We start from the raw sequence: 23,689 nt of genomic DNA, 5'->3' as shown, positions 1-23,689 counted from the left end.
ATTGATGACTGTGACATCCTTTGTCTACCGGTAAGGCAGGAGATATTCCATTTATTATCTCCATGATCTGCATCTTTGACCTTATGAGTAAAGCTTGATGCTGCTAAGATATCTGATTCATGTGAATCTGATCCTGGGTGTTAGCACCAGCTGTATTTGTAGTTTATTTTTTTAGAAAAATAGACTGGGAGCCACTGTGAAAAAATATTAGTGCCTGCATCTGGATGTCTGCTATAGCATTTTAAAAAAATTCTAAGTTTCTCAAAATAAAAATAAAACAAGAGGATGGGGGTAAGGAAACTTATGCTTGAGCAAAGGTAGGAACATGGGATAGAGGGGGACAAAAAGGTGTTAAATTAATTAAACAAGGAAGCCATTAGACTAATGTGGCTCTAATGCCCTGGGCAGTCTCTGTAAGCAGGCCGAATCTAACCCTGTAAATGCCTCAAATTTCGGAAATCAAAGGTAAGAACCAAACCCAAACAGCCAACTAGGCTTTAACGTATAGCCAATGAATAATTTCCTTGCCGTGCCTTTACTCTATAAAAGTCTCTCCTTAGTTCCTGGAGCACCCCTAACTGAAAGGAGTAGGCCTATTTGGAATTATCTTATTGTACTTTTTAAAAATGTGCATTAAAATCTAAAACTCCAAGCCGTAATTGTCTGTAGAAATGGCAAGTGACAAATTAAATATTTTTAAACATCTCTGATTTGGCTCTGATGAGCACCGCCCGCTCAGATGTTCTTTTGAAATTCCACTATACGCAAGCCATCTGTGGGTGAATCATCGGGTGGCTAAGAAAGAAGTAAGAACGGTGAAGAAGACAGTCTGCAGCCCACCGAAAGAAATACTTTAGCATTGTTCTTGAATATTTATGTACTTTTAATTTCTCCAGGGCCGGAGAGGTTTACGAACCCAAAGCGCACAACAGCTGGGATCGCAACAGCGAGAGTAAAAGCGTCCTGGGAAGTCGGTGACCAGCCACGGGCTGCCCAGGTCAGGTCCGGTCACGATTTAGGATACCGCAGAGTTACAAGAAGCGAAACCCCGCCGGCCCACTAGCTGCCCCGGACCCGGGGAGGCGGGGCCAGGAAACGCACCAATGCGCAGACTCCGCGGCCGCACGCAGGCGCACAAGGGAGAGGCCACGGGGGCGGGGCCACGAGGGACGGAGGGAGCGTGCGACAGAGGGCCCCAGGCCCGAGTGGCTGAGGTTTGGGCGTTTCCGTCTTTTACGCCTTCGGAAGGAGATGCGAGTGCCCATGCCTTTGCAGGGCGTCTCGGTCGTGGAACTGGCCGGCCTGGCCCCGGGCCCGTTCTGCGGTATGGTCCTGGCGGACTTCGGGGCGCAGGTGGTGCGTGTGGACCGGCCGGGCGCCCGCGGCGACCTGAGCCGGATGGCCAGGGGCAAGCGCTCGCTGGCTGTGGACCTGAAGCAGCCGCGGGGAGCGGCGGTGTTGCGGTCGCTGTGCGCCCGGGCGGATGTGATGCTGGAGTCCTTCCGCCCTGGTGAGCCCCAGATCCCGACGCGACGCGAGACCGGACGAGGGACGGTCCCCGAAGAAGGGAGGCCGCCGGACATTTGGGGTTGGCCCGGCACACCTTTGCCCTGTTGCCTCCCGAACCGTTTCCGTCCCTGTCTGTCTAGACCTTTCTGTTGCATTTGATATTGTTGCTGATCGTTCGCCCCCTGAGACGGTCTTCCATACTTGGACTCCGAGATACTGCTGTTGCCTTTGCTCTTCTCATACCTCTCTCTGACTCCTTCCCAGTTTCTCTTTTTTTGAGTCACCCTATTATAGTTGCCATTCTTAATTACTTGAGGATCTTGAACCCTTTGAGAAACGATCGAAAGCCATAGATTCTCTCCCCGGGAAAGCTGCATATAGGTACATAGTCATTTTGCTACCGTTTGGAGCTTGTTGTACCTCATAAAGCCATCCACGGACCCAGGACAAGTCCCTGCCTTAAATGCTGGTGTTCCCAAGTTCCAGCTTCTGCTCAATTTCCTTTACACTCTGCTTCTTGGAGCCACCTTATCTCTTCCTATTATTTTTACTTTTTACAGGCAGATGTTGGCCAAATCTATAACTGTACCCCCTTTTAGAGCCACAGACTTCCGGAATACCCAGCTCCTGTCCATTTCTACTTGGCCTTCCCCCGGGCACTGTAGCTTCCACGTATTCCAAACTGAGCTCATCATCTTCCCTACTAAAATGGCATCTCCTCTTTGTGTTTTATTTCAGTGAATGGAACCAATGTCCACCCAGTTGCCTGAATCAGAAACTTGTACTTCAACCAGGACTCCAAATCTTCCTTTCCCCCTACCAGCTTTCAGTTATCACCAATCCCATCATTCTTCCTCCTTTCTATGACCCCAGATTCTTCCTCTTCATACCTGCTGCAGCTTCCTTGGCAGTGTTTTTTAAAGCTGATGTTTGGGTGTAGCACCACTCCGATCTATTCTTAGACAACTGCCACCGTTATCTTGCTCAAGTGCAAATACAGAGCTTTGCCTGGTATATAGCAGGAAGGCAGTAAATGTTTGGTGTATGAATTGAATGTCTGTGGGCACCAGGCATATTTAAATGTGTCAATTCATTTACCCTCAGATTTGAGGATTATAACAATAATAATTTAGTAATTAGGATTATGTCATAATTTAATAATACCGTATTTGAAGTTGAAGGAGGTTCAGCATGATTAAATAACTTGTCCACAATCTTGGAATTAGGAGAAGGGTAGAGCTGTGAATACAGACATAGATGCCAGGGGAGGGGATTGTGGCTGATGTTTATCTAGGTAGAGGAATAAAGTTCTTTTTATTTTATTTTATTTTTTATTGAAGTATACTTGATTTACAACGTGTTAATTGCTGCTGTACAGCAAAGTGACTCAGTTATACATATTTATACATTCTTTTTCATATTCTTTTCCATTAAGGTTTATCACGGGGTATTGAATATAGTTGCCTGTGCTATACGTAGGCCCTTGTTGTTAATCCATTCTGTATATACCAGTTTGCATCTGCTAATCCGAAACTCCCAATCCATCCCTCTCCCAACTCCCTACCCCTTGGCAACCACCACTGTAGGAATAGAGTTCTTCTGTAACTTATCATAGCTTTATGGAGGCAGAGGCAGGTTATAAGCCTGTGGAAAGAGATGAGGCATGAATCCTGCCAGAGGAGCTTCTGAGCTGATAGGGAAGATGGAATATATACATACATAAATAAGTATAGCAGGCACTGATGCGGATATAGACTTAGAAAAGGTCCTGAAAGGAGTAGCAGCTTCCAAAAGTGAATTTTTGGTCAAAGACCCAGAGTAACTTCCAAAAGAACAGACCATTTCTAATAAATTACTAAGGAGAGAATTTGGGGAACTATAAAGGGCCTGAATAAAGGGATGAAATGTCCACTCTGAGGATTGAAGATGCTTGGGTATGCCTGAAGGGGTGCAGGGCAGTGCTGGAGGGAAATAGCATTCTGGTGGTCGGGGGGAAGCCACACATTCCAGAAATGGGGGCTTCACTCTCTGGGTCCTTAATTACTGGCAATACTCTATAAACCCGCAACAAATGTTACTAGTTTTCCTTGCAAAAGTGCTGTTTTATGTTTGCCACAAAGAAGGGATTATACCCATCCTCAATTCATGCTCTCTTAAAAAAAAAAAATTGTAACTTTTCTCAAGGTGTGATGGAAAAACTCCAGCTCAGCCCAGAGATTCTGCAGAAGGAGAATCCAAAGCTTATCTACGCCAGGTTGAGTGGATTTGGCCAATCAGGAAGATTCTCTAGGGTAGCAGGACATGACATCAACTACTTGGCTTTGTCAGGTATGTTGAAAAAAATAATTTCTCTACACTTTTTATTTTGTTCCCAGTCCAGATCTACAGTTACACTTATTAAAAAGAATTTTTTTAAAGTGAAGATTTAAATATTTACTGGAATCAGTAAAGAGCATGTGGTTGTTTAAAAAGGGTTGGTTTGTCTTGGAACAGTCATTCTCAGCCTCCCCCGGCCTTAACACATTGGAGGGATAATGTGTTCACTAATAACATTTACTGACTACATTTGTGAAGTTAATTCTCCAGCAAGCCCCTGCTAGGAATTAAGAGTCTTGTTGGTAGTAGAAATGGTTGCTCTATATTTTGCAAAGATATAGTTTGATTTTGATACCCCTCCTCCCTCACTTTATTGAGAATCATTGACTGAGTTATGATTTTAGAAATTCTATGAATACTAGAAAAAGCCCATGGTTTTCAGGTCATAATATCACCTTACTAGAGTTTTTGCCTGTAAGAACATATCTTAGGGCTTCCCTGGTGGCGCCGTGGTTAAGAATCCGCCTGCCAATGCAGGGGACACGGGTTGGATCCCTGGTCTGGGAAGATCCCACATGCTGCAGAGCAGCTAAGCCCGTGCACCACAACTACTGAGCCTGCACTCTAGAGCCCATGAGCCACAACTACTGAGCCCATGCGCCACAACTACTGAAGCCCGCACGCCAAGAGCCCGTGCACCGCAATGAAGAGTAGTCCCCGCTCACTGCAACTAGAGAAAGCCCACATGCAGCAACGAAGATCCAACTCAGCCAAAAATAAATTAAAAAAAGAAGAACATATCTTAGAATGGCCTAATTCTAGATTTCTGAGAACCGTATTGCTGAGTCAAGGAAGTCTCAAATTTTTTGTGTGTACACATTTAAAGGTTGAGGAAAAGATTGAGTGTAGAGTTGGGTTTTCTCATCTACTTAAAAATTTAATTCCCTTTTTTTTCTTGTGTTTATTTTCTTGCATCTCTTTCTAATAAGAATGCAAGCGCATTATATTGTTTTTAAGCCCTAAAGTGCTAAGTGGATAGCAATCATTTCCCCCCCAAAACCCAATGAATAAAAACTTAGCAACAGAATTCTGAAAATGTTAGTTGGAATAAAGTTTTAGAGAAAACAAAAAAATCAAACAAGTAACCTTGTTAGAGGGAAAGCCTTCTTTTTTTTTTTTTGTGGTACACGGGGCTCTCACTGTTGTGGCCTCTCCCGTTGCGGAGCACAGGCTCCAGATGCGCAGGCTCAACGGCCATGGCTCATGGGCCTAGCCACTCCGTGGCATGTGGGATCTTCCCAGACCGGGGCACGAACCCGTGTCCCCTGCATCGGCAGGAGGACTCTCAACCACTGCGCCACTAGGGAAGCCCAGAAAGCCTTCTTATAAATATACTGAACAGGTTTAGGTTTAGAAAAGCATTAGGTATTAGTTTTCACTTACAGCAGTAACTAGAGAGATTGATTTTCCCCCTAAGATGTTCATGTATTTATTTAAAAGAGGCATTAAATTTACAGTTAGTGTTCCCCAATTTTTTTTAACGGTATAGGTGTTTTATCAAGAATTGGCAGAAGTGGTGAGGCTCCATATGCCCCACTGAATCTCCTGGCTGATTTTGGTGGTGGTGGCCTCATGTGCACACTGGGCATCCTGATGGCGCTATTTGAACGCACACGCTCTGGCAAAGGTCAGGTCATTGATGCAAACATGGTAAGTGTTGACTGGGGGAAATGATAACCCTACTAGTTGTTCCTGAGGTCCATATATGGCTGCCTCAAATCCTCTTCTGAACAAGACAAGAAATAAATGAGATTGGAAATTTGAATCCAAGTTACCAAGGATGGCCTTTTCTTTAAAATAGCTTCATATCTTGGACATGTGTCAGAATGTCATATTTTGATCATCTGTTTGTGGAGTCACTCTTCTAAACTTTTCATGACTCACCTGATTTCTATGTTGTGTTTCAACAATTTTCCCCGTGCTGTCTCTTGTGCTTAGGATATGGTTTTCAAAAAAATCTTCATTCAAAACTGGGCTCATGAAGTCTCCCTTAGCAGGTAGAGAAGATTCTTAATGATGCTCAAGTAAAATGGACCAGTCTAGACCTTCCTGCTGCATTGTGTAGGGGAGACTCAAGTGTCATGATGCTTCGGTGTTTTTACCCTCATACATTTGCCTCATGTTATCCTAGGCACTTTGCCTGTGTGATTTCTCCTAATCCCCCAAACAGCAATTTCACTTGGAATACATTGTTATTTTAATGAAGAGGAAACTAAAGCACAGAAATTTGCCCGAGTTCTCACAGCTAGTTGATGAGAGCCCAGTCCAGTGTCACTATACCTTTGCGTTTGGACGGATCTTTGGCGGTAGGGTGGAGAATGGATTGGATGGAGACGACGCTGAAAGAGAAAGGCGAGTGCTAAAATGGTTAATGGTAGAATGGGTCTGGATTTAAGGATTTGCATTTGAGATGTAAAATTGCTGGGATTTGATGAGATATTGGCAATGAAGGGAGAGGGAGGAATCAAGAATGGCTCCCCCATGTCTGGCTTGGAAGATCCAGTGGATGGTGGCCCTGGCACCCTGGGGAGGATTGCTGAAGGAAGAGGGTGATTGGGGGAAATAGATAACCTTATTCTTTAATTTTTTTTTTTTTAATTTTCTTGGCTGTGCTGCACAGCATGTGGGATCTTAGTTCTCCGATCAGGGATCGAACCCTTGCCCCTTGAGTTGGAAGCATGGAGTCTTAACCACTGGACCACCAGGGAAGTCCCCAGATACCTTATTCTTTTGGGCCAGTAGTTTCCAAATGACGTTAGCAGCAGAATCCTTGATCCAGGCCTGCCTATGATGACCTGGAGTTGTCTCTCCATCAGACTGTTGCCTTAGAAACGAGAGTTAAGGTAACTGTGGAATGTGCAGTCCGTTTTACTGTGTTTACTCCTGATCTGGGGGTGCTCATCTGACCTGGGGGGCTGTGTGTTGGCATGCAGGCCTTTGGCCTACGTGATGAGAACAATATAAAAGGTTGGGAAATGGAGGCTGCAATTTTCCCTGTGTCAAAGGCTCTGGTCCGTGGCAGCACACAGTACATGTGCGTGAGGGGAGAAGAGAAGTATGTGCGGGGCAGCCTCATGACGAGATGAGGAGTATAACTGCTGTGTCTCTTGTCCTGTATCCTCCTGTGACACCAAGTAAAGCTGGAGTTAGATTAGAGCCTGTTTGTGTCCTGAGTGAGCCAAACCAGCCCCATCACACGGTTAGGACATCTTTTTTCAATAGACTCATCACTACATCCAGTGTGTAAAAGAGATTGTATATGTATATGTATATATATGTGTGTGTCTATATGTGTGTTCGTGTGTGTATGTCTAAATGTGGGGACACTCTAAGATCTCTGTAACCCCATTTCAAAAAACAGCGCCACCATAGGCCACTGATACAAACTCCACTACTTGGTGACAACAAATGTCGGATCCATGAATGGAAGTGTGCATGAGCTTCCTCAAGTTAAACGGGAAAACTGGGATGTATCTAAAGATCTATTTTGTGTTTGTTTTACAGCCAGAATCTGTGAGAAGTCCCATGCTCACAGTTGGAATGGGGCCCCTCCGTTGGTAACCTCAGAGACAAGGATGCTTTGATGGCCTTCTCCCTGTGGTGCCAGAATCCTTAGGATCATAAAGCCATAGGGATAGGGAAGTCATCTTCTTTAGATAGCCCAGTGCATCCAGCCTTGTGATAATCATGCCTGAGTTTGTGAATCCATTCCCGTTACTTCAGGACTAGTGGGAAGTTGGCATTCCCAAACTAGTTTGTCTGTACTCTGAAAACCCATATACCTGCCACCCATACTGTTATGTTTATTTTGTAACTTTCTAGTGATTATTAAAGTTAAGATATATTAAATACTCAAATTAGCTTTCTTGGGCTTGGAGTCAAACTAGAAAAAACTAAATTTAACTGTCATGTGATTTACCTTTAAAATGTGATATGCTTCATATATCTGTGTGTATGTGTTTGTAGGTATTGAGATCAGATGATAGATTTTTAAAAAAACCTTTTTGCTTTGTTTTCAACTTTTTTTATCATGACAGTTGTTAACATATATAAAAGTAAAGAGAATGTATAATGAACTTCCATGTACCCTCACTTAGCTTCAAAAATTATCAACATTCTGCCAATCTTATTTGAAAGGAAGAACAAAAGTAGTTCCTTTAAGTCTTGTCTGAACAGTGTTCCCTGATCTGAATAGTGCAGAAACTCACTCTATCATAAGCCTGCTCTAACTCACTTTCTTGAAATATCAAAGAAGTTGTATAATTAGATATAATCTTCCTATATTCTAAGATAAACATTTTTATACAAATATTTTTTAAAAACTCAAGTAGAAATCGATCATGCTTTTTACAGTTGAATTGTCTGGATTCATACTGTATTCTGTTTCTTCAAAGGTGGAAGGAACAGCATATCTAGGTTCTTTTCTGTGGAAAACCCAACAAACAGGACTGTGGGAACAGCCTCGTGGACAGAACATGTTAGATGGTGGAGCACCTTTCTACACAACCTACAGGACGGCGGATGGCGGGTTCATGGCTGTTGGAGCATTAGAGCCCCAGTTCTATGAGCTGCTGCTCAGGGGTGAGTACCTCTTTTCTGTGGATGTTTTATAGACTCTATTTTGGAGTCTTTTGAAGTTCATGATGTCTTTTATTATATATCCACTTTATAATTAACCTAATTATAGCCATCATTATATTGTGGGGCACTTCCCCCATCTTTTAAATTTACAAGTAATTTTACAAGTCTGTAAAATAGCTCAGATTAAAAAAATAATAATCCTTTTTGTGGTAGTTCAGTGTTTTTATCACATTTCATACTCCGTAATATTGGATATTTATCTTGCCCATGTGTGCCCACATCCTTTTCTTCCCTAGAAATGATCTACTGATTCTACCAGTTTTTGTTCCTTGATAGATGTCCCTCATGGTACTTCAGTGATGGGGTCGCCAGAGCACAGAGAGACTTTGGTGAATGAGAGTTTGTTGGCATATGTTACCACCACTTGATGCTTCTGCAGTTTACCTTTCTTGCAGATTCTCATCTCATTGACATGTTGCCACAAGTTAGCAGGAAGATTTGGGATCCCCTCTTCCCTAATTCATAATTGGACTGAAGTTACTTTGTTCCTGTGAAATGTGAATTTAAAGTTTACAGATAATTTAGTATCTAAGAAGTCTTAGAATATACTCTGAAGCAATGTGACAGGCTGGTTGCAGCACATTTATCTTTCAGCTTTAAGTTTGGAGTTTTATTGCCGTGTTTGGTAGCTTTTCAGATGCGCAGTGCTACTCAGAGTTATTTGTATATTGCCGAAAGGACTGTTTCTGCTAGCCTCAGAAAGCATTCTGTGATCAACTATATTAACTTCACCAACTTAACTATAAGTTAGAGAAATCATAGAACAAAATGGTTTATCTAGATCATAGAGGATGCCTTTCCGGCCAGAAATTAAGACTAAGACTAGAGATCAATTCAAAATTCTGGACAGAGCAATGCTATACGAGGGGCTGAGTGGTGGGAACAACACTCCCACTCTGGGGTGCAGGGCCCTAGGAAGCAGCAGGTACATAACATAGTGGAGTCTGTGCCTTACAAAAACCTTGTGTTTTTGTCTATAGGGAATTTAAATATAATAATAAAATTAACTAATCTTCAGTGAAATTTTGTTATCACCATGCACAGGCAATTCTAAATGACAGTTGCAACTGACTTTTTTTTTTTTTTTTTTTTTTTTTTTTTTGACAAATGTCTCAGGAATAGGGCAGTGTAAGCTCTGAGTCAGATCAAATAAAGACAAGCCCTGAGGATGGGGGTTTTCAGGCAGCTGTCAGACAGGCCAAACATTGGCGCTTCTCTCGGGGGAGGATTTTGCGGGAGCTTCAAACTCATTTTGCCTCCTCTTCCTTGGCTGTTAACCTACTGGTTTTCACGACTACCATTGTTGAGAGCCTGTTGGTTTTCAAGGCCATCACAGAGCTGGGGAGAGAGGGATGAAATTAGCCTAAGTTATAACACCACAAAGCTCACTGGTCTTACTGAGTTCAGTCATTTTTTTTCTTAAATATGCTCCTTAGATTGTTGCAAGCTTTTAGTTAATTTCTAGAGTTACAAAACTGTTGATTCTGACAATTTGTGCCAGTGTTCTTGTTGCTTTCATGCAGGAGCCAATTTTTGAAGGTCCTTGCTCTGTCATTTCAGAATTTAACTCCCCTCTGTGGTGTATTTTGTTGTTTTCTTAAAAACTTACATGTTTAGAATGATCATTTCTAACATCCACACTCCACTGCGTTTTATAGCAGGCAGACTGCTCCAGCCCTTGACTTGTAATCGTCTTCTCCCGGGCTTCCTCTTTCTGAGTCTAAACTCTGTAACCCCTCCAGTTGTTTTGCAGTCACGGCCTTTTGTGGTACCTTTCATGTCCTCTCCCTTTAAAGTTCACTAAGGATCCTTAGCTGGCAGGTAGCTTGTGCTTTAGGTGGACTTAGCAAGTTCAGTCAGCTTTTGTTTAATCTACATAGTCCATGCCGAAATGCCTCAGCATCTTCTTTCATCTACAATATTGATTTGCAAAAATAGTACTTTTCCTTGACCCATACACATTACTTCTCTCTCAGGCCTAACTGGACAAACCCCCATATCTGTAATGATTTTTTGAGGTAGTTTTAATTTATTTATTTCACCTTATATACTGAGATCTTTGAGAACATACCTTCATTTAGCTCTCAGTATCTGAACATAAATACACAAGGTTTTTGTAAGTCTCCAACTCCTCTGTGCTATGCCCTGCTGCTTTCCAGGGCAAAGAAATCTGAAAGTACTGAGAATTTCATGACCTCTTGAGACTCTTGTAGTAAATCAGATAAGCAATAGAGAATTTTATTTTATTTTATTTTATTTTTGCGGTACACGGGCCTCTCACTGTTGTGGCCTCTCCCGTTGCGGAGCACAGGCTCTGGACGCACAGGCTCAGCGGCCATGGCTCACGGGCCCAGCCGCTCCACGGCATGTGGGATCTTCCCGGACCAGGGCACGAACCCGTGTCCCCTGCATCATCAGGTGGACTCTCAACCACTGCTCCAGCAGGGAAGCCCACAATAGAGAATTTTTTAAAGTTGTTTTAAAATTTCAAAATGTTATTAAAAGAAAACCAGAAAATAACAAGTGTTGGTGATGATGTGGAGAAATCAGAACCCCATGCATTACTGTTGCGAATGTAAAACTGCAGCCACTGTGGAAAATAGTATAGTGGCTTCTCAAAAAATTAAACATAGAATTACCATACGATCCAACGATTCTACTTCTGGGTATATATCCAAAAGAATTAAAAGCGGGAACTTGAACAGATATTTGTACATCCATGTTCATAGCATTATTTACAGTAGCTAAAAGGTGGAAGCAACCAAGGTGTCCATCAACAGATGAATGGATAAACAAAATGTGATATATATAAAAAACAATGAAATATTAGTCAGCCTTACAAAAGAAAGAAATTCTGATATATGCTGAACATGGATGAACCTTGAAGACATTATGCTAAGTGAAATAAGCTTGTCACAGAAGGACAAATATTGTATTATTCCACTTATATGAGATACCTGGAGTGGTCAAATTCATAGAAAGTAGAACGGTGGTTGCGAGGAGCTGGGGAAGCAGGGAATGGAGAGTTAGTGTTTAATGGGTATAGAGTTTCAATTGGGGAAGATGGAAAGTTCTGGAGATGGATGGTGGTAATGGTTCCAGAACAATATGAATGTACTTAATGACACAGTACTGTATTCTTAATAGTGATTAAAATGGTACATTTTATATTTTGTGTATTTTACCACAATTTAAAAAAATGAAAAAAATTCAAAATAATATAGTTTTTTAACGAAAAAAAATGTAAACAATACAGAATTTGTAAAGTAAGAGAAAAAAATTCTCCCTTGTCCTTCCGCTTTGGGTAAGTTTGGGATATGAAGAACTTTCCGTGTGCACATACAAACACAATTAAAGAAGAACTTTCCCTGTGTACATACAAACACAATTAAAATTTTTTTACAATTTATATATAATCTATTTAATTATATAAATTTATAATTAATAACTATTTTTATTCAAAAATATAGCTAAGACATCCTTTTTTGTCAGTACCAAAGATCTTCAGCCTCACCCTCTTTATATAGCAGCCATATCATATTCCGTGGTATGCCTGTACTAAAATTTATTTAACCACTTCCTTATTCAAGTTAATTTACGTTTTTTCCAGGTTTACATTATAACACATAATGTTTATTGTTTATTAATAAGCATTAATCTTTGTACATATGTCATTGCATACTTGCAGCATACATTTTGACTGCTTAATATGTGCCTAATACTGTGTTACAGAGCAGAAAGTTTATGACGTGTACTTAAAACAATAAATATTTTGTATAATTGTGTGTGTGTGTGTGTGTGTGTATACTTGTACGTGTAAGGTAGTTTTTTGGAAATCAAAACATATTTTCCCAAGTTTTAAATGGTGTCTGAGTCCCCAGGTCAGTTTCTGAAAGTCTGTTTGACTTATAATAGCAGAAATTGAATATTGATTGTACTATAAAAACTAGCCACAATCGATAATTGTGTTCTATGGGGGATGGACTCAGAGTTACGCATAGGCTGTCAGCAGCACAGGAAGCAGCCTGCCCTAAACCACTGGTAGTTCGTCCTGGGGCCTTGATGAGGGGTCCCTGGCTGGGAAATTGTGGGCTGAGAAAGGGTGATAGTATGATGGAAGAGCTGGCGTGTCAGAGTTAGGGGTAGAGCCTGGGGTCTTTTGATTTCTAGTATTTTCCAGTATACAAAGTATGATCTGTGTAATCTCAAGTATAGTGTTTGTTGGAGAACTATTGACTCCAATTTTATTTAGTTTATGATTCTGATCACATTCTGATTTTTTATTTTTAAAAAACTGTTTAAAAAAGCATGCAAATATGTTTCCATCCATAGCTGTGGTCTACTTAAATGCTTTTGGCCAACTGCTCGTTTTGTGTGTTTTTTAATCCCAGAGTTCGGGGCTATCAGGAAAGTGAAAGCAAAGTGAAAGACACCCTTAGAAACATTTCCTTATAGATTTTAGTGATAAACCTGAAACTATGGCTCCATGTCTTTCCTGGTTTTGAGTGGGACATGTGGCTACAGAGAAAAATGTACTTGTATATCTCACAGGTGTTTTTTCACAGCTGTTCAGAACTATGTGAATTCTCCTCATATCCCTCAAAACACTAAGAAGAGCCTGCAGTATTCATGTCTTCTTACCTCCATAGGCACTTTTGTATCTTCAGAGCAGCTTACAATTGGTCATTGTTTTTCAACATGGTAGATACGGAAAGGATGATAAAAGTGAGAATTACTTGATTAACTTGGCCAAACTTATACAAAATATTATGTGCAATTTAAATTTAGAAACCCTCTTCTACAAGAGGGAATAAAAATGACAGTTACACCAAACCCCAACAAAGTGTCCCCTTGGGTATAATTTAATCAGCACTGGAGTTTGGTTGTATCTACAGGGGTAGGTGCTTGTAGTCAATAAAGGAAGCACAGATCAGGTCATGGGGCAGAGAAGCCATCCTTCCTGTGATATCCCCTGGCGGATGCTTTCATCCTTTCTGTCCCTTGTGTTGATGGGCCCTTCAAAGTTCTTCATACTTGAGAGAGCAAAAAAGGCTCTCTCTGTTGATTGGCTGGCTGATAATTTTCTGTCCTGTTTGCTATAGGAACAATTTGCGTGTGTCTTTGGTTATTTCACAAGTCCTTTGTTCCTAGGTCACAGCAGGGTTGTAAGAGTAATGAGTCGAATATCACTGCCCTCCTAGAGCTCTTTTATTTGACGAAAATAAAGAGAAATGAACATTATTTATAAAATTGCAATCTTGAATTTAATCATTTATCTTTATACTTCTTCCTTGAAAACAGAGGTACAGGCATACCTCACAGACTTTGTGGGTTGGGTTCCAGACCACTGCAATAAAGGGACTATCTCAGTAAAGCAAATCACATGAATTTTTTGGTTTCCCAGTACACATAAAAGCTATGTTTACATGATACTGTAGTCTATTAAGTATGCAGTAGCATTGTCTAAAAAAACAATGTACATACCTTAATTGAAAAATACTTTATTGCTAAAAAATGCTAACCATCATTTGAGCTTTCCATGAGTTGTAATCTTTTTGCTGGTGGAGGGTTTGAAATATTGCAAGAATTACCAAAATGTGACACAGAGACATGAAGTGAGCAAATGCTGTTGGGAAAAGTGGCACCCATAGACTTGCTCCACCCAGGGTTGGCACAAACCTTCCATTTGTAAAAATGCAGTGTCTGTGAAGTGCAATAAAGTGAAGCACAATAAAACGAGGTCTGCCTGTAGTCTTGTATAAATGTGTTTAGATTTTAGCTTTTGTAGGGTTTGGGAGCACTATACGAAATATGGTTTTTTAAAATATAAACTTATTTATTTTATTTATTTATTTATTTATGGCTGCATTGAGTCTTTGTTGCTGCGTGTTGGGTCTTTGTTGCTGCGCATTGGGTCTTTGTTGTTGCTGCGGGTGGGCTTTTCTCTAGTTGCAGTGAGCAGGGGCTACTCTTTGTTGCCGTGCGCGGGCTTCTCATTGCGGTGGCTTCTCTTGCTGCGGAGCACGGGCTCTAGGTGTGCGGGCTTCAGTAGTTGCGGCATGCAGGATCTTCCTGGACCAGGGATCGAACCTGTGTCCTCTGCATTGGCAGGCGGATTCTTAACCACTGTGCCACCAGGGAAGCACATGGAGTTATTTTAATTCAATATGACAGATAGTAACAGCATGAGGAAATTTCTTTTTAAAAACCTACTCAGAAGGAAGAAGTCAGCTTCTGGAAACTAGACCATTAAAAATAGACTATTTTGGATGAAATGTAAATAATAAAATCTTGGCAAAGACTTGGAAAGTCTGTTTTGAGTCCTGTTACCCCTACTACCTTCTCCAGCCTTTGGCTCCAACTTCAAGTTGAGTTTGAATTTCTTCTTCTTTTTTTTTTTTCTGGTATGCGGGCCTCTCACTGTTGTGGCCTCTCCCGCTGCGGAGCACAGGCTCCGGACGCGCAGGCTCAGCGGCCACGGCTCACGGGCCCAGCCACTCCGCGGCATGTGGGATCCTCCCGGACCGGGGCATGAACCAGTGTCCCCGGCATCAGCAGGCGGACTCTCAACCACTGCGCCACCAGGGAAGCCCTGAATTTCTTCTTTTGACTCATTTGAGAAACCCTATAGAACGTCCTGTTTTGGGCGACTATAGTGAGTTCAAAACTCATTTTCACTGATTATATTTACTCTACCCAAAGCATACTAATTTAAGAAATTGTGTTTTTCTCTCAGGACTTGGGCTAAAGTCTGATGAACTTCCCAGTCAGATGAGCATAACTGATTGGCCAGAAATGAAGACGAAATTTGCAGATATATTTGCAAAGAAGACGAAGGCAGAGTGGTGTGAGATCTTTGACGGCACAGATGCCTGCGTGACTCCTGTTTTGACTTTTGAGGAGGTTACGCATTGTGGTCACCACAAAGATCGGGGCTCATTTATTACTGACAGGGAGCAGGGTGTGAGTCCCCGCCCTGCACCCCAGCTGTCCAGCACCCCAGCTGTCCCTTCATCCGAAAGGGATCCCTTTGTAGGAGAACACACTGAAGAGATACTCAGAGAGTTTGGCTTCAGCCAGGAAGAGATCAGTCAGCTCAAGTCAGATAAAATTATTGAAAGTAATAAACCAAGAGCTAATCTCTAAGTTCTAAGCCCCACAACTCAAATGAATTTGAATATTGCATTTACAGTATAGAATAATGCAAAAAATTGAATGCATGGAAACATGAAAAAACAATATCACAGTGGTCCAACTATTCTAATCAGGAAACAAGGCTGATTATAGAGTGATGATTGCATTCTGAAAACGGTTAACATCATGGCTTTTGATTTAGGAGGATTTTTAGTTTGTACTAAATTGTGGCAGTTTTTCTGCCTTCCAATTTACTTGATTGGTTATATTTGTTGATTTTAAATATTTATATATTTATAATATACTTTAAATGAACTAATATAATGCTTTTTATTAAATAAAGCTTTTATCCTCCCAAAGTTTACTCATGCTTTTAAGTTTGTGAAAAACTTTCAAGAAAGTTCTTTAAATAGCAGTAAAATCGCCTTTTGTTACTCCTTGAAATATTTTAGTCTCTACTGTTAACCAGAATGAATGTCCTTAGATAGAATAGTCTGATCCTTTTAATTTGGTAAGGAAATCATTCAGCCAGTGTCTTAGAACTGGAATTTTAGAAAATGTCCTTGAGGTTTCCTTCAGATAGTTGCCACCTCTCCATCGAGACCTGCTCCTGTGTGTAGCTGACTGTTGGTATCATCCAAACGTGTCTCTGTATCAGTAAACTCCACCGTCATGCATTTGAAAGTGTTACTAGACTTTTCCTCCTCTTACCAGTCTCCAGCTTCCACTCCTGTCCTATCTCCCTCTGCCCCCAGTGGGCCCCCACGGCTTACGCCTCACGTCATTCGGCCACTGTTCACATGTCCCTTACGGAGAGTCCTTTCCTGACCCCTGTCCAGGATGGCAGCTGCCTTGTCCCTCGCTCTCCACTCACCCTATTTCATTTTCCTTCACACTGTGTATCACTGCTGACATGCTGATTGACCCCAGCCCTCATTCCTTAACCAGTGCAGGCTAGAGCGGAAGCTTTGTGGAGGACTCTCTAGGTTTCGTTGCTAAGTCCCCAGTTCCTAGAGTAGTGCCTGGCCCATGACTGGAAACTTTGTGAATATTTATTAAAGGAATGAAACTCAACAGTGAATTGCTGTCAGTTCCACCTTCAGAGCTCCCATATCCATCCTTCTGCCCGTCTCCCATTGCTGCTTTCATCCAGACCCCTATCACCTCTTCCCTGGACTACTGTTCAACTTCCCTACCCAGCTTTCACCTTCATTTTTTTCCCCATCATGTAGCAAGTTCTGGATCTCATTTCCACACACAGCAACATCCAGAAGAAGAGAGCGTCTCAGGAGCCCTCAGCAAACCTTGTCTTGTGTCTCGCTGGATCTAGATAAGTCACAAACCAGTCCTGCACCAGTCTTTGGCAGAGAGGGTAGGCTTATCCTTAGATAAAGCCAACCTGCTCCTGGAGCTCCCCTGGACTCAACTTCCTGGAAGCACATGGGTATTTGAGGGAGGGGTGGATTCCTGAAGCTAGTCCAGGTTCCGTCAGGATGGGGGAGTGGAGAACAGATGTTACATCTGTGACATACAGTATCTCAGTTGCTCTTCAGTGATCACAAGGGGAAGGTAGGGCAGGTTTCTCCATTTTATAGATGTGGACACAAGCCTCAGATGGTCCTAAACCGTCTTAGTTCACATCTCCCTTAGTGTCTTAGTAATTTTTTCATGGTGCCCCTAGGTCAGAAGAAATACCTAATCATTCCACTTATAAATAATTAGGTCCCAACAACTGAAGTATTTATGTCCTAACAACTTATTAAGCTGTTTGAAAAATATAATGCAAGTACATTGAAGACATTTTTTATTTCATTCTTTTTTAAAATTGAAGTATAGTTGATTTACAATATTGTGTTTAGTATACAGCAAAGTGATTCAGTTATGTATATATACTTTTCAGACTATTTTCCATTATAGGTTATTACAGGATATTGAATATAGTTCCCTGTGCTATTCAGTAAATCCTTGTTGATTTTATATATAGTAGTTTGTATCTGTTAATCCCATACTCCTAATTTATCCTTCCCTCACCCCTTCCCCCTTGGGTAATCATAAATTTGTTTTCTGTGAGTCTGTTTCTGTTTTATACATAGATTCATTTGTATTATTTTTTAGATTCCACGTATAAGTGATACCATATAATTGTCTTTCTCTGTCTGACTTACTTCACTAAGTATAATCTCTAGGTCCATCCATATTGCTGCAAATGACAACATTTCATTCTCTTATGGCTGAGTAGTAGTCCATTGTGTATGTATACCACATCTCCTTAAGCTAACTGTCTGCTAATGGGCACTTGGGTTGTTTCCATGTCTTGGCTATTGTAAATAATGCTGCTGTGAACATTGGGGTGCATGTATCTTTTTGAATTAGAGTTTTCATGTTTTCTGGCTGGCTACGTACTCAAGTGGGATTGCTGGATCACATGGTAGCGCTATTTTTAGGTTTTTAAGGAGCCTCTATACCCTCCATAGTGGCTGCACCAGTATACGTTGCCACCAACAGTAGGAGGGTTCCCTTTTCTCCACACTGTCTTCAGTATTATTTGAAGACTTTTTGATAATAGCCATTCTGACTGGTGTGAAGTGATACCTCATTGTGGTTTTAATTTCCATTTCAGTAATAATTAGGGATGTTGAGCATCTTTTCATGTGCCTTTTGGCTATCTGTATGTCTTCTTTGGAGAGATGTCTATTAGGTCTTCCGCTCATTTTTGATTGGGTTGTTTGTTTTTGTGCTATTGAATAGTATGAGCTGTTTGTATATTTTGGAAATTAAGCCCTTGTTGGTTGCATTATTTGCAAGTATTTTTTCCCATTCCGCAGGTTGTCTTTTCATTTTGTTAATGGTTTCCTTTGCTGTGCAAAAGCTCATAAGTTTGATTAGATCCCACTTGTTTATTTTTGCTTCTGTTCCTATTACCTTGGGAGACTGATCTAAGAAAATATTGCTACGATTTATGTCCGAGAATGTTTTACCTATGTTCTCTTCTAGGAGTTTTATGGTGTCACATCTTATATTTAGGTCTTTAAACCATTTTGAGTTTATTTTTGTATATGGTGTGAGGGAGTGTTCTAATTTCACTGATTTACATGTAGCTGTCCACCTTTCCCAACACCACTTATTGAAGAGACTGTCTGTTCTCTATTGTGTATTTTTGCCTCCTTTGTCATAGATTAATTGACTGTAGGTGTGTGGGTTTATTTCTGGGCTCTCTATTCTATTCCATCTACATGTCTGTTTTTGTGCCAGTAGTGTGAAGTTTTAATAACTGTAGCTTTGTGGTATTGTCTGAAGTCTGGAAGGGTTATGCCTCCAGCTTTGTTCTTTTTCCTCAGGATTGCCTTGTCAATTTTGGGTCTTCTGTGGTTCCACATAAATTTTAGAATTCTTTTTTTCTAGTTCTGTGAAAAATGTTATGGCTATTTTGATAGGGATCACATTAAATCTGTAGATTGCTTTGGTTAGTATGACCACTTTAACAGTGTTAATTCTTCCAGTCCAAGAGCATGGACTTTCCATTTCTTTGAATCATTTTCAGTTTCCTTTATCAATGTTTTATAGTTTGCAGCATGTAGGTCTTTCATCTCCTTGGTTAAGTTTATTCCTAGGTATTTTTAAAAATTAATTAATTTAATTTATTTATTTTCAGCTGCATTGGGTCTTTGTTTCTGCACACGGGCTTTCTCTAGTTGCAGCGAGCAGGGGCTACTCTTCATTGCGACGCGCAGTCTTCTCATTGCAGTGGCTTCTCTTGTTGTGGAGCATGGGCTCTAGGCATGCGGGTTTCAGTAGTTGTGGCACGTGGGCTCAGTAGTAGTGGCTCGTGGGCTCTAGAGTGCAGGCTCAGTAGTTGTGGTGCATGGACTTAGTTGCTCTGTGACATGTGGGATCTTCCCGGACCAGGGCTTGAACCTGTGTTCTCTGCATTGGCAGGTGGATTCTTAACCACTGTGCCACCAGGGAAGCCCTTCCTAGGTATTTTTAAATACAATTTTAAACAGGATTGTTCTTTAACTTCTCTTTCTGATATTTCATTGTTACTGTAAAGAAATGCAACAGATTTCTGTATCTGTATCCTGCTACCTTGCTGAATTCATTAATTAGTTCTAATAGTTTTTGTGTAGAGTCTTTAAGGTTCTCTGTATAGAGTATCATGTCATCTCCAAATAGTGACAGTTTTACCTCTTCGCTTCCAAATTGAATACCTTTTATTTCGTTTTCTTGTCTGATTGCTGTGGCTAGGACTTCCAATACTATGTTGAATAGAAGTGGTGAGAGTGTGCATCCTTGTTTTATTCCTGAATTTAGCGAGAAAGAAATTTCAGCTTTTCACTGTTGAGTATTACGTTGGCTGTGGGTTTAAGTGCTTTTATTATGTTGAGATATGTTCTCTCTATACCCACTTTGGTGAGAGTTTTTATCATGAATGGATGTTGAATTTTGTCAAATGCTTTTTCTGTGTCTATTGAGATGATCCTGTGGTTTTTGTCATTTCTTTTGTTAATGTGGTATATCACATTGATTTGTGTTTGTTGAACCATCTTTGCAGCCCTGGAATGAATCCAACTTGATCGTGGTGTGTGATCCTTTTTATGTATTGTTGGATTCGGTTTGCCAATATTTATTGAGGATTTTTGCATCTATATTTATCAAAGGTATTGTCCTGTAATTTTCTTTTTTGGTAGTGTCTTTGTCTGGTTTTGGTATCAAGGTGATGGTGACTACCTGGAATGACTTTGGGAATGTTCTTTCCTTTTTAATTTTGGGGAGTAGTTTGAGAAGGTTACATGTAAGTTCTTATTTGTATGTTTGGTAGAATTTCCCAGTGAAGCTGTCCAGTCCTAGACTTTTATTTGCAGGGAGTTTTTTTTTGTTTGTTTGTTTGTTTTTTAATTATAGGTTCTATTTTACTTCTAGTGATGTTCAAATTATCTGTTTCTTCTTGCTCAGTTTTGGTAGGCTGTATGTTTCTAGAAACTTGTCCATTTCATCTATGTTGTCCAATTTGTTGGCATGTAACTGTTCATAGTATTCTCTTAAATTTTTTTGTATTTCTGTAGTATCAGTTATAATTTCTCTTCTTTCATTTCTTATTTTATTTGGGTCCTCTCTCTTTTCTTGGTTTGTCAATTTTGTTTACCCTTTCAAAGAACCACCTCTAGGTTTAATTGGTTTTTTCCTATTGTTTTCTAAATCTCTATTTATTTCCTCTCTGATCTTTATTATTTCCTTCCTTCTGCTGACTTTAGGTTTTGTTTGTTCTTCTTTTTCTAATTCTTTTAGGTGGTAGGTTAGGTTGTTTATTTGAGATTTTTCTTGTTTCTTGAGAAAGGACTGTATCTCTGTTAACTTCCCTCTTAGAACTGCTTTTGCTGCATCCCATAGAGTTTGTGAGGTTGTGTTGTCATTTTCATTTGTCTCGAGATACTTTCTCATTTCTTCTTTGATTTCATTGTTGACTCATTGGCTTTTTAGTACCATATCGTGTAGTCTCCATGTAATCATTCTTGTTTTTCTTTCAGTGGTTGATCTCTAGTTTCATACCGTTGTGGTCAGAAAAGATGCTTGAAATAATTTCTGTTCTCTTAAATTTGTTGAGGCTTGTTTTGTGACCTACCCTAGAGAATGTTTCATGTGTGCTTGAAAAGAATGTGTATTCTGTTTTTTTTTTTTTTTTTTTTTTTTTTTTTTTTTTTTCTGTATTAAGCCCAACTAGTCTATTGTGTCATTTAAGACCTCTGTTGCCTTATTGATTTTCTGTCTGGATGATCTGTTCCTTGATGTCAGTGAGGTGTTAAAGTCTCTTACTATTATTGTATTACTGTCAATTTCTCCCTTTATGTCTGTTAGTATTTGTTTTATATATTTAGATGCTCCTATACTGGGTGTATATATGCTAATGAGTATAATATCCTCTTCTTGTATTGATCACTTTATCATAATGTAATGTCCTTCTTTGTCTTTATGGCCTTTGTTTTAAAGTCTATTTTGTCTGATATGAGTGTTGCTACCCCACTTTCTTGTCGTTTCCATTTGCATGAAATATCTTTTTCTGTGCCCTCATTTTCAGTCTGTATCTTTCTTCCTGAAGTGAGTGTCTTGCAGGCAGCATATGGTGGGCTTTTGTTTTTTTAATCTAGTCTGCAACTCTGTCTTTTGATCAGAGCATTTAGTTCACTGACATTTAAAGTAATTATTGATAGGTATGTACTTATTGCCATTTTAAACCTTGTTTTCCAATTGATTTTGGAATTATTCTTTGTTCATTACTTTTTATTTCTCCTTTTATGGTTTGATGGTTTTCTTTTGTAGTATGCTTGAGTTCCTTTCTTTTTGGTTTTGTGCATCGATTTTATGTTTTTGATTGGTGGTTACCCTGGAGTTCAAGTATATTGACCCATAATTATATCTGCTTGCTTTAAACTGATAGTCATGCAAATGCAAACACATTCTAAAATATCTACAGTTTTTTACTCCACTCCCCCACATTTTACGATTTTGATGTCCTATTTTACATCTTCGTGTTTATCCTTTTGCTGTTCATTGTAGTTATAATTGCTTTTACAAAATTTAAAATTTTTTTTTAAAATCTGTATACTGGCTTTTTAAAATGATCTTCAATCCTTTGATATATTTGCTTTTTCTATTGTGTTTCCCCTTTCCCATAGATACTTGCTTCTTTTCTATTTAGAGAAGACCTTCCAATATTTCTTTTAGGGTAGGTTTAGTATTACTTAACTCTTTTAGTTTTTCCTTGTCTGAGGAATTCTTTCTCTCTCCTTTCTGGAGGCTTTTTGTCTTTTTTTGTTTGTTTGTTTTTCATTCTACCTGGTTACGTGGAGATCTTTCTTGCAGCTTTGGTTGTATAGAAGATCTTCTGCCAGTTTCCAGTTGCTTTTCTGTGAGCATTGTTCCACATGTAGATGTATTTCTGATGTGTTTGTGGGGGGAATTAAGCTCCACATCCTCCTACTCCACCATCTTGATCTCCCTCCTTATTTCATTTTTAGTCACTAATGGGTCATAGGCACCTGTTGGGCACTGCAGCTTCTCGTGCCTTGGAATCAGATTGGATGTCACTACCCTCGTTTTCTGTTCCACATTGATATTCATACAGTACTTGCTTCTTTTTTTCTTTTGGCTGCGTTGGGTCTTCATTGCTGTGTGCAGGCTTTCTTTAGCTGTGGTGAGTGGGGGCTACTCTTCGTTGCAGTGCGCGGGCTTCTCATTGCGGCGGTTTCTCTTGTTACAGAGCACGGGCTCTAGGCACATGGGCTTCAGTAGTTGTGGCTTGCAGGCTCTAGAGCACAGGCTCAGTAGTTGTGGTGCATGGGCTTAGTTGCTCCGCGGCATGCGGGATCTTCCCGGACCAGGGATCAAACCCGTGTCCCCTGCATTGGCAAGCGGATTCTTAACCACAGTGCCACCAGGGAAGTCCCACAATACTTGCTTTTTATCATGGCTGTGGAAAACCCAACCTCACAAAAATCTAAAGTCATTGAAGGGATTGTAGTACAGTCTTATGTTGTGAGTATGAACTATTTCATTCTTCATGTAGTATCTGAAAGATGTTGAGTTTCTCTGAGTTTACTCTCTTTAAATTTTTAAATCTCCTGAGATACCCCTTTGAGTTCACTGTGGTGCCCTGGGGCACCTTGGCACACAGTTTGGGAAATACCACTTTAAGTGATTTGCTCAGGGAAATACAGGTAGAAGGAGGCAGAGCCAGAATTTAAACTTTCATATTTTGACTCCAAGTCTTGCTGTTAAACCATTTTGAGGGCCTTTCCTATGAGATCATGTTTCCCTTGCCACTCACATTTTCATTTGAATTCAAGGTCCAACAAGGAAAATATGACCCACTCGAAGTCTTTAAAACAGAGGAAATTTATTATGGAGAATTACGTTGGTGATAGAAGAGATGAGAAGCCCAGGGGACAGTGAGGCAACTCAGATACGAGCAACCACAGGAAGCCAAGACCACTCCCATAGCTGCAGGATCGGTGGGAAAGGTAGTGTTATAGGG

General features: G+C 40.4%; 1 protein-coding gene across 4 annotated transcripts; it reads left to right on the top strand.

The window, feature by feature from the left end:
• The first annotated feature begins 854 nt into the window (after window positions 1-854).
• AMACR (alpha-methylacyl-CoA racemase) lies at window positions 855-15,950 on the top strand. 4 transcript variants are annotated; one of them, XM_060092776.1, is made up of 5 exons: window positions 855-1,510; window positions 3,694-3,837; window positions 5,375-5,535; window positions 8,280-8,466; window positions 8,803-12,330. In XM_060092776.1, the coding sequence occupies exons 1-5, from the start codon at window positions 1,252-1,254 to the stop codon at window positions 8,892-8,894; spliced, it is 843 nt and encodes a 280-aa protein (XP_059948759.1). In that variant the 5' UTR covers window positions 855-1,251; the 3' UTR covers window positions 8,895-12,330. The 4 variants fall into 4 exon arrangements, with proteins under 4 accessions (XP_059948759.1, XP_059948757.1, XP_059948760.1 ...); XM_060092774.1 differs by lacking the exon at window positions 8,803-12,330 and adding an exon at window positions 15,263-15,950 and having other exon boundaries at window positions 859-1,588; XM_060092777.1 differs by lacking the exon at window positions 8,803-12,330 and adding an exon at window positions 8,763-8,791 and having other exon boundaries at window positions 862-1,510.
• The last annotated feature ends 7,739 nt before the right edge of the window (window positions 15,951-23,689 follow it).

Source organism: Mesoplodon densirostris, chromosome 3, assembly GCF_025265405.1.
Source record: "Mesoplodon densirostris isolate mMesDen1 chromosome 3, mMesDen1 primary haplotype, whole genome shotgun sequence".
Taxonomy (NCBI): Eukaryota; Metazoa; Chordata; class Mammalia; order Artiodactyla; family Ziphiidae; genus Mesoplodon; species Mesoplodon densirostris.
Note: the sequence above shows the minus strand (reverse complement) of the source record. Positions and strands in the feature narration are given on the sequence as shown.

Coding starts and splice junctions, on each gene's coding strand:
- AMACR (XM_060092774.1), top strand. CDS start 1,252: ATGCGAGTGCCCATGCCTTTGCAGGGCGTCTCGGTCGTGGAACTGGCC. Junction 5,536..8,279: donor AGGTCATTGATGCAAACATG/GTAAGTGTTGAC, acceptor GTTTCTTCAAAG/GTGGAAGGAACAGCATATCT. Junction 8,467..15,262: donor CTATGAGCTGCTGCTCAGGG/GTGAGTACCTCT, acceptor TTTTTCTCTCAG/GACTTGGGCTAAAGTCTGAT.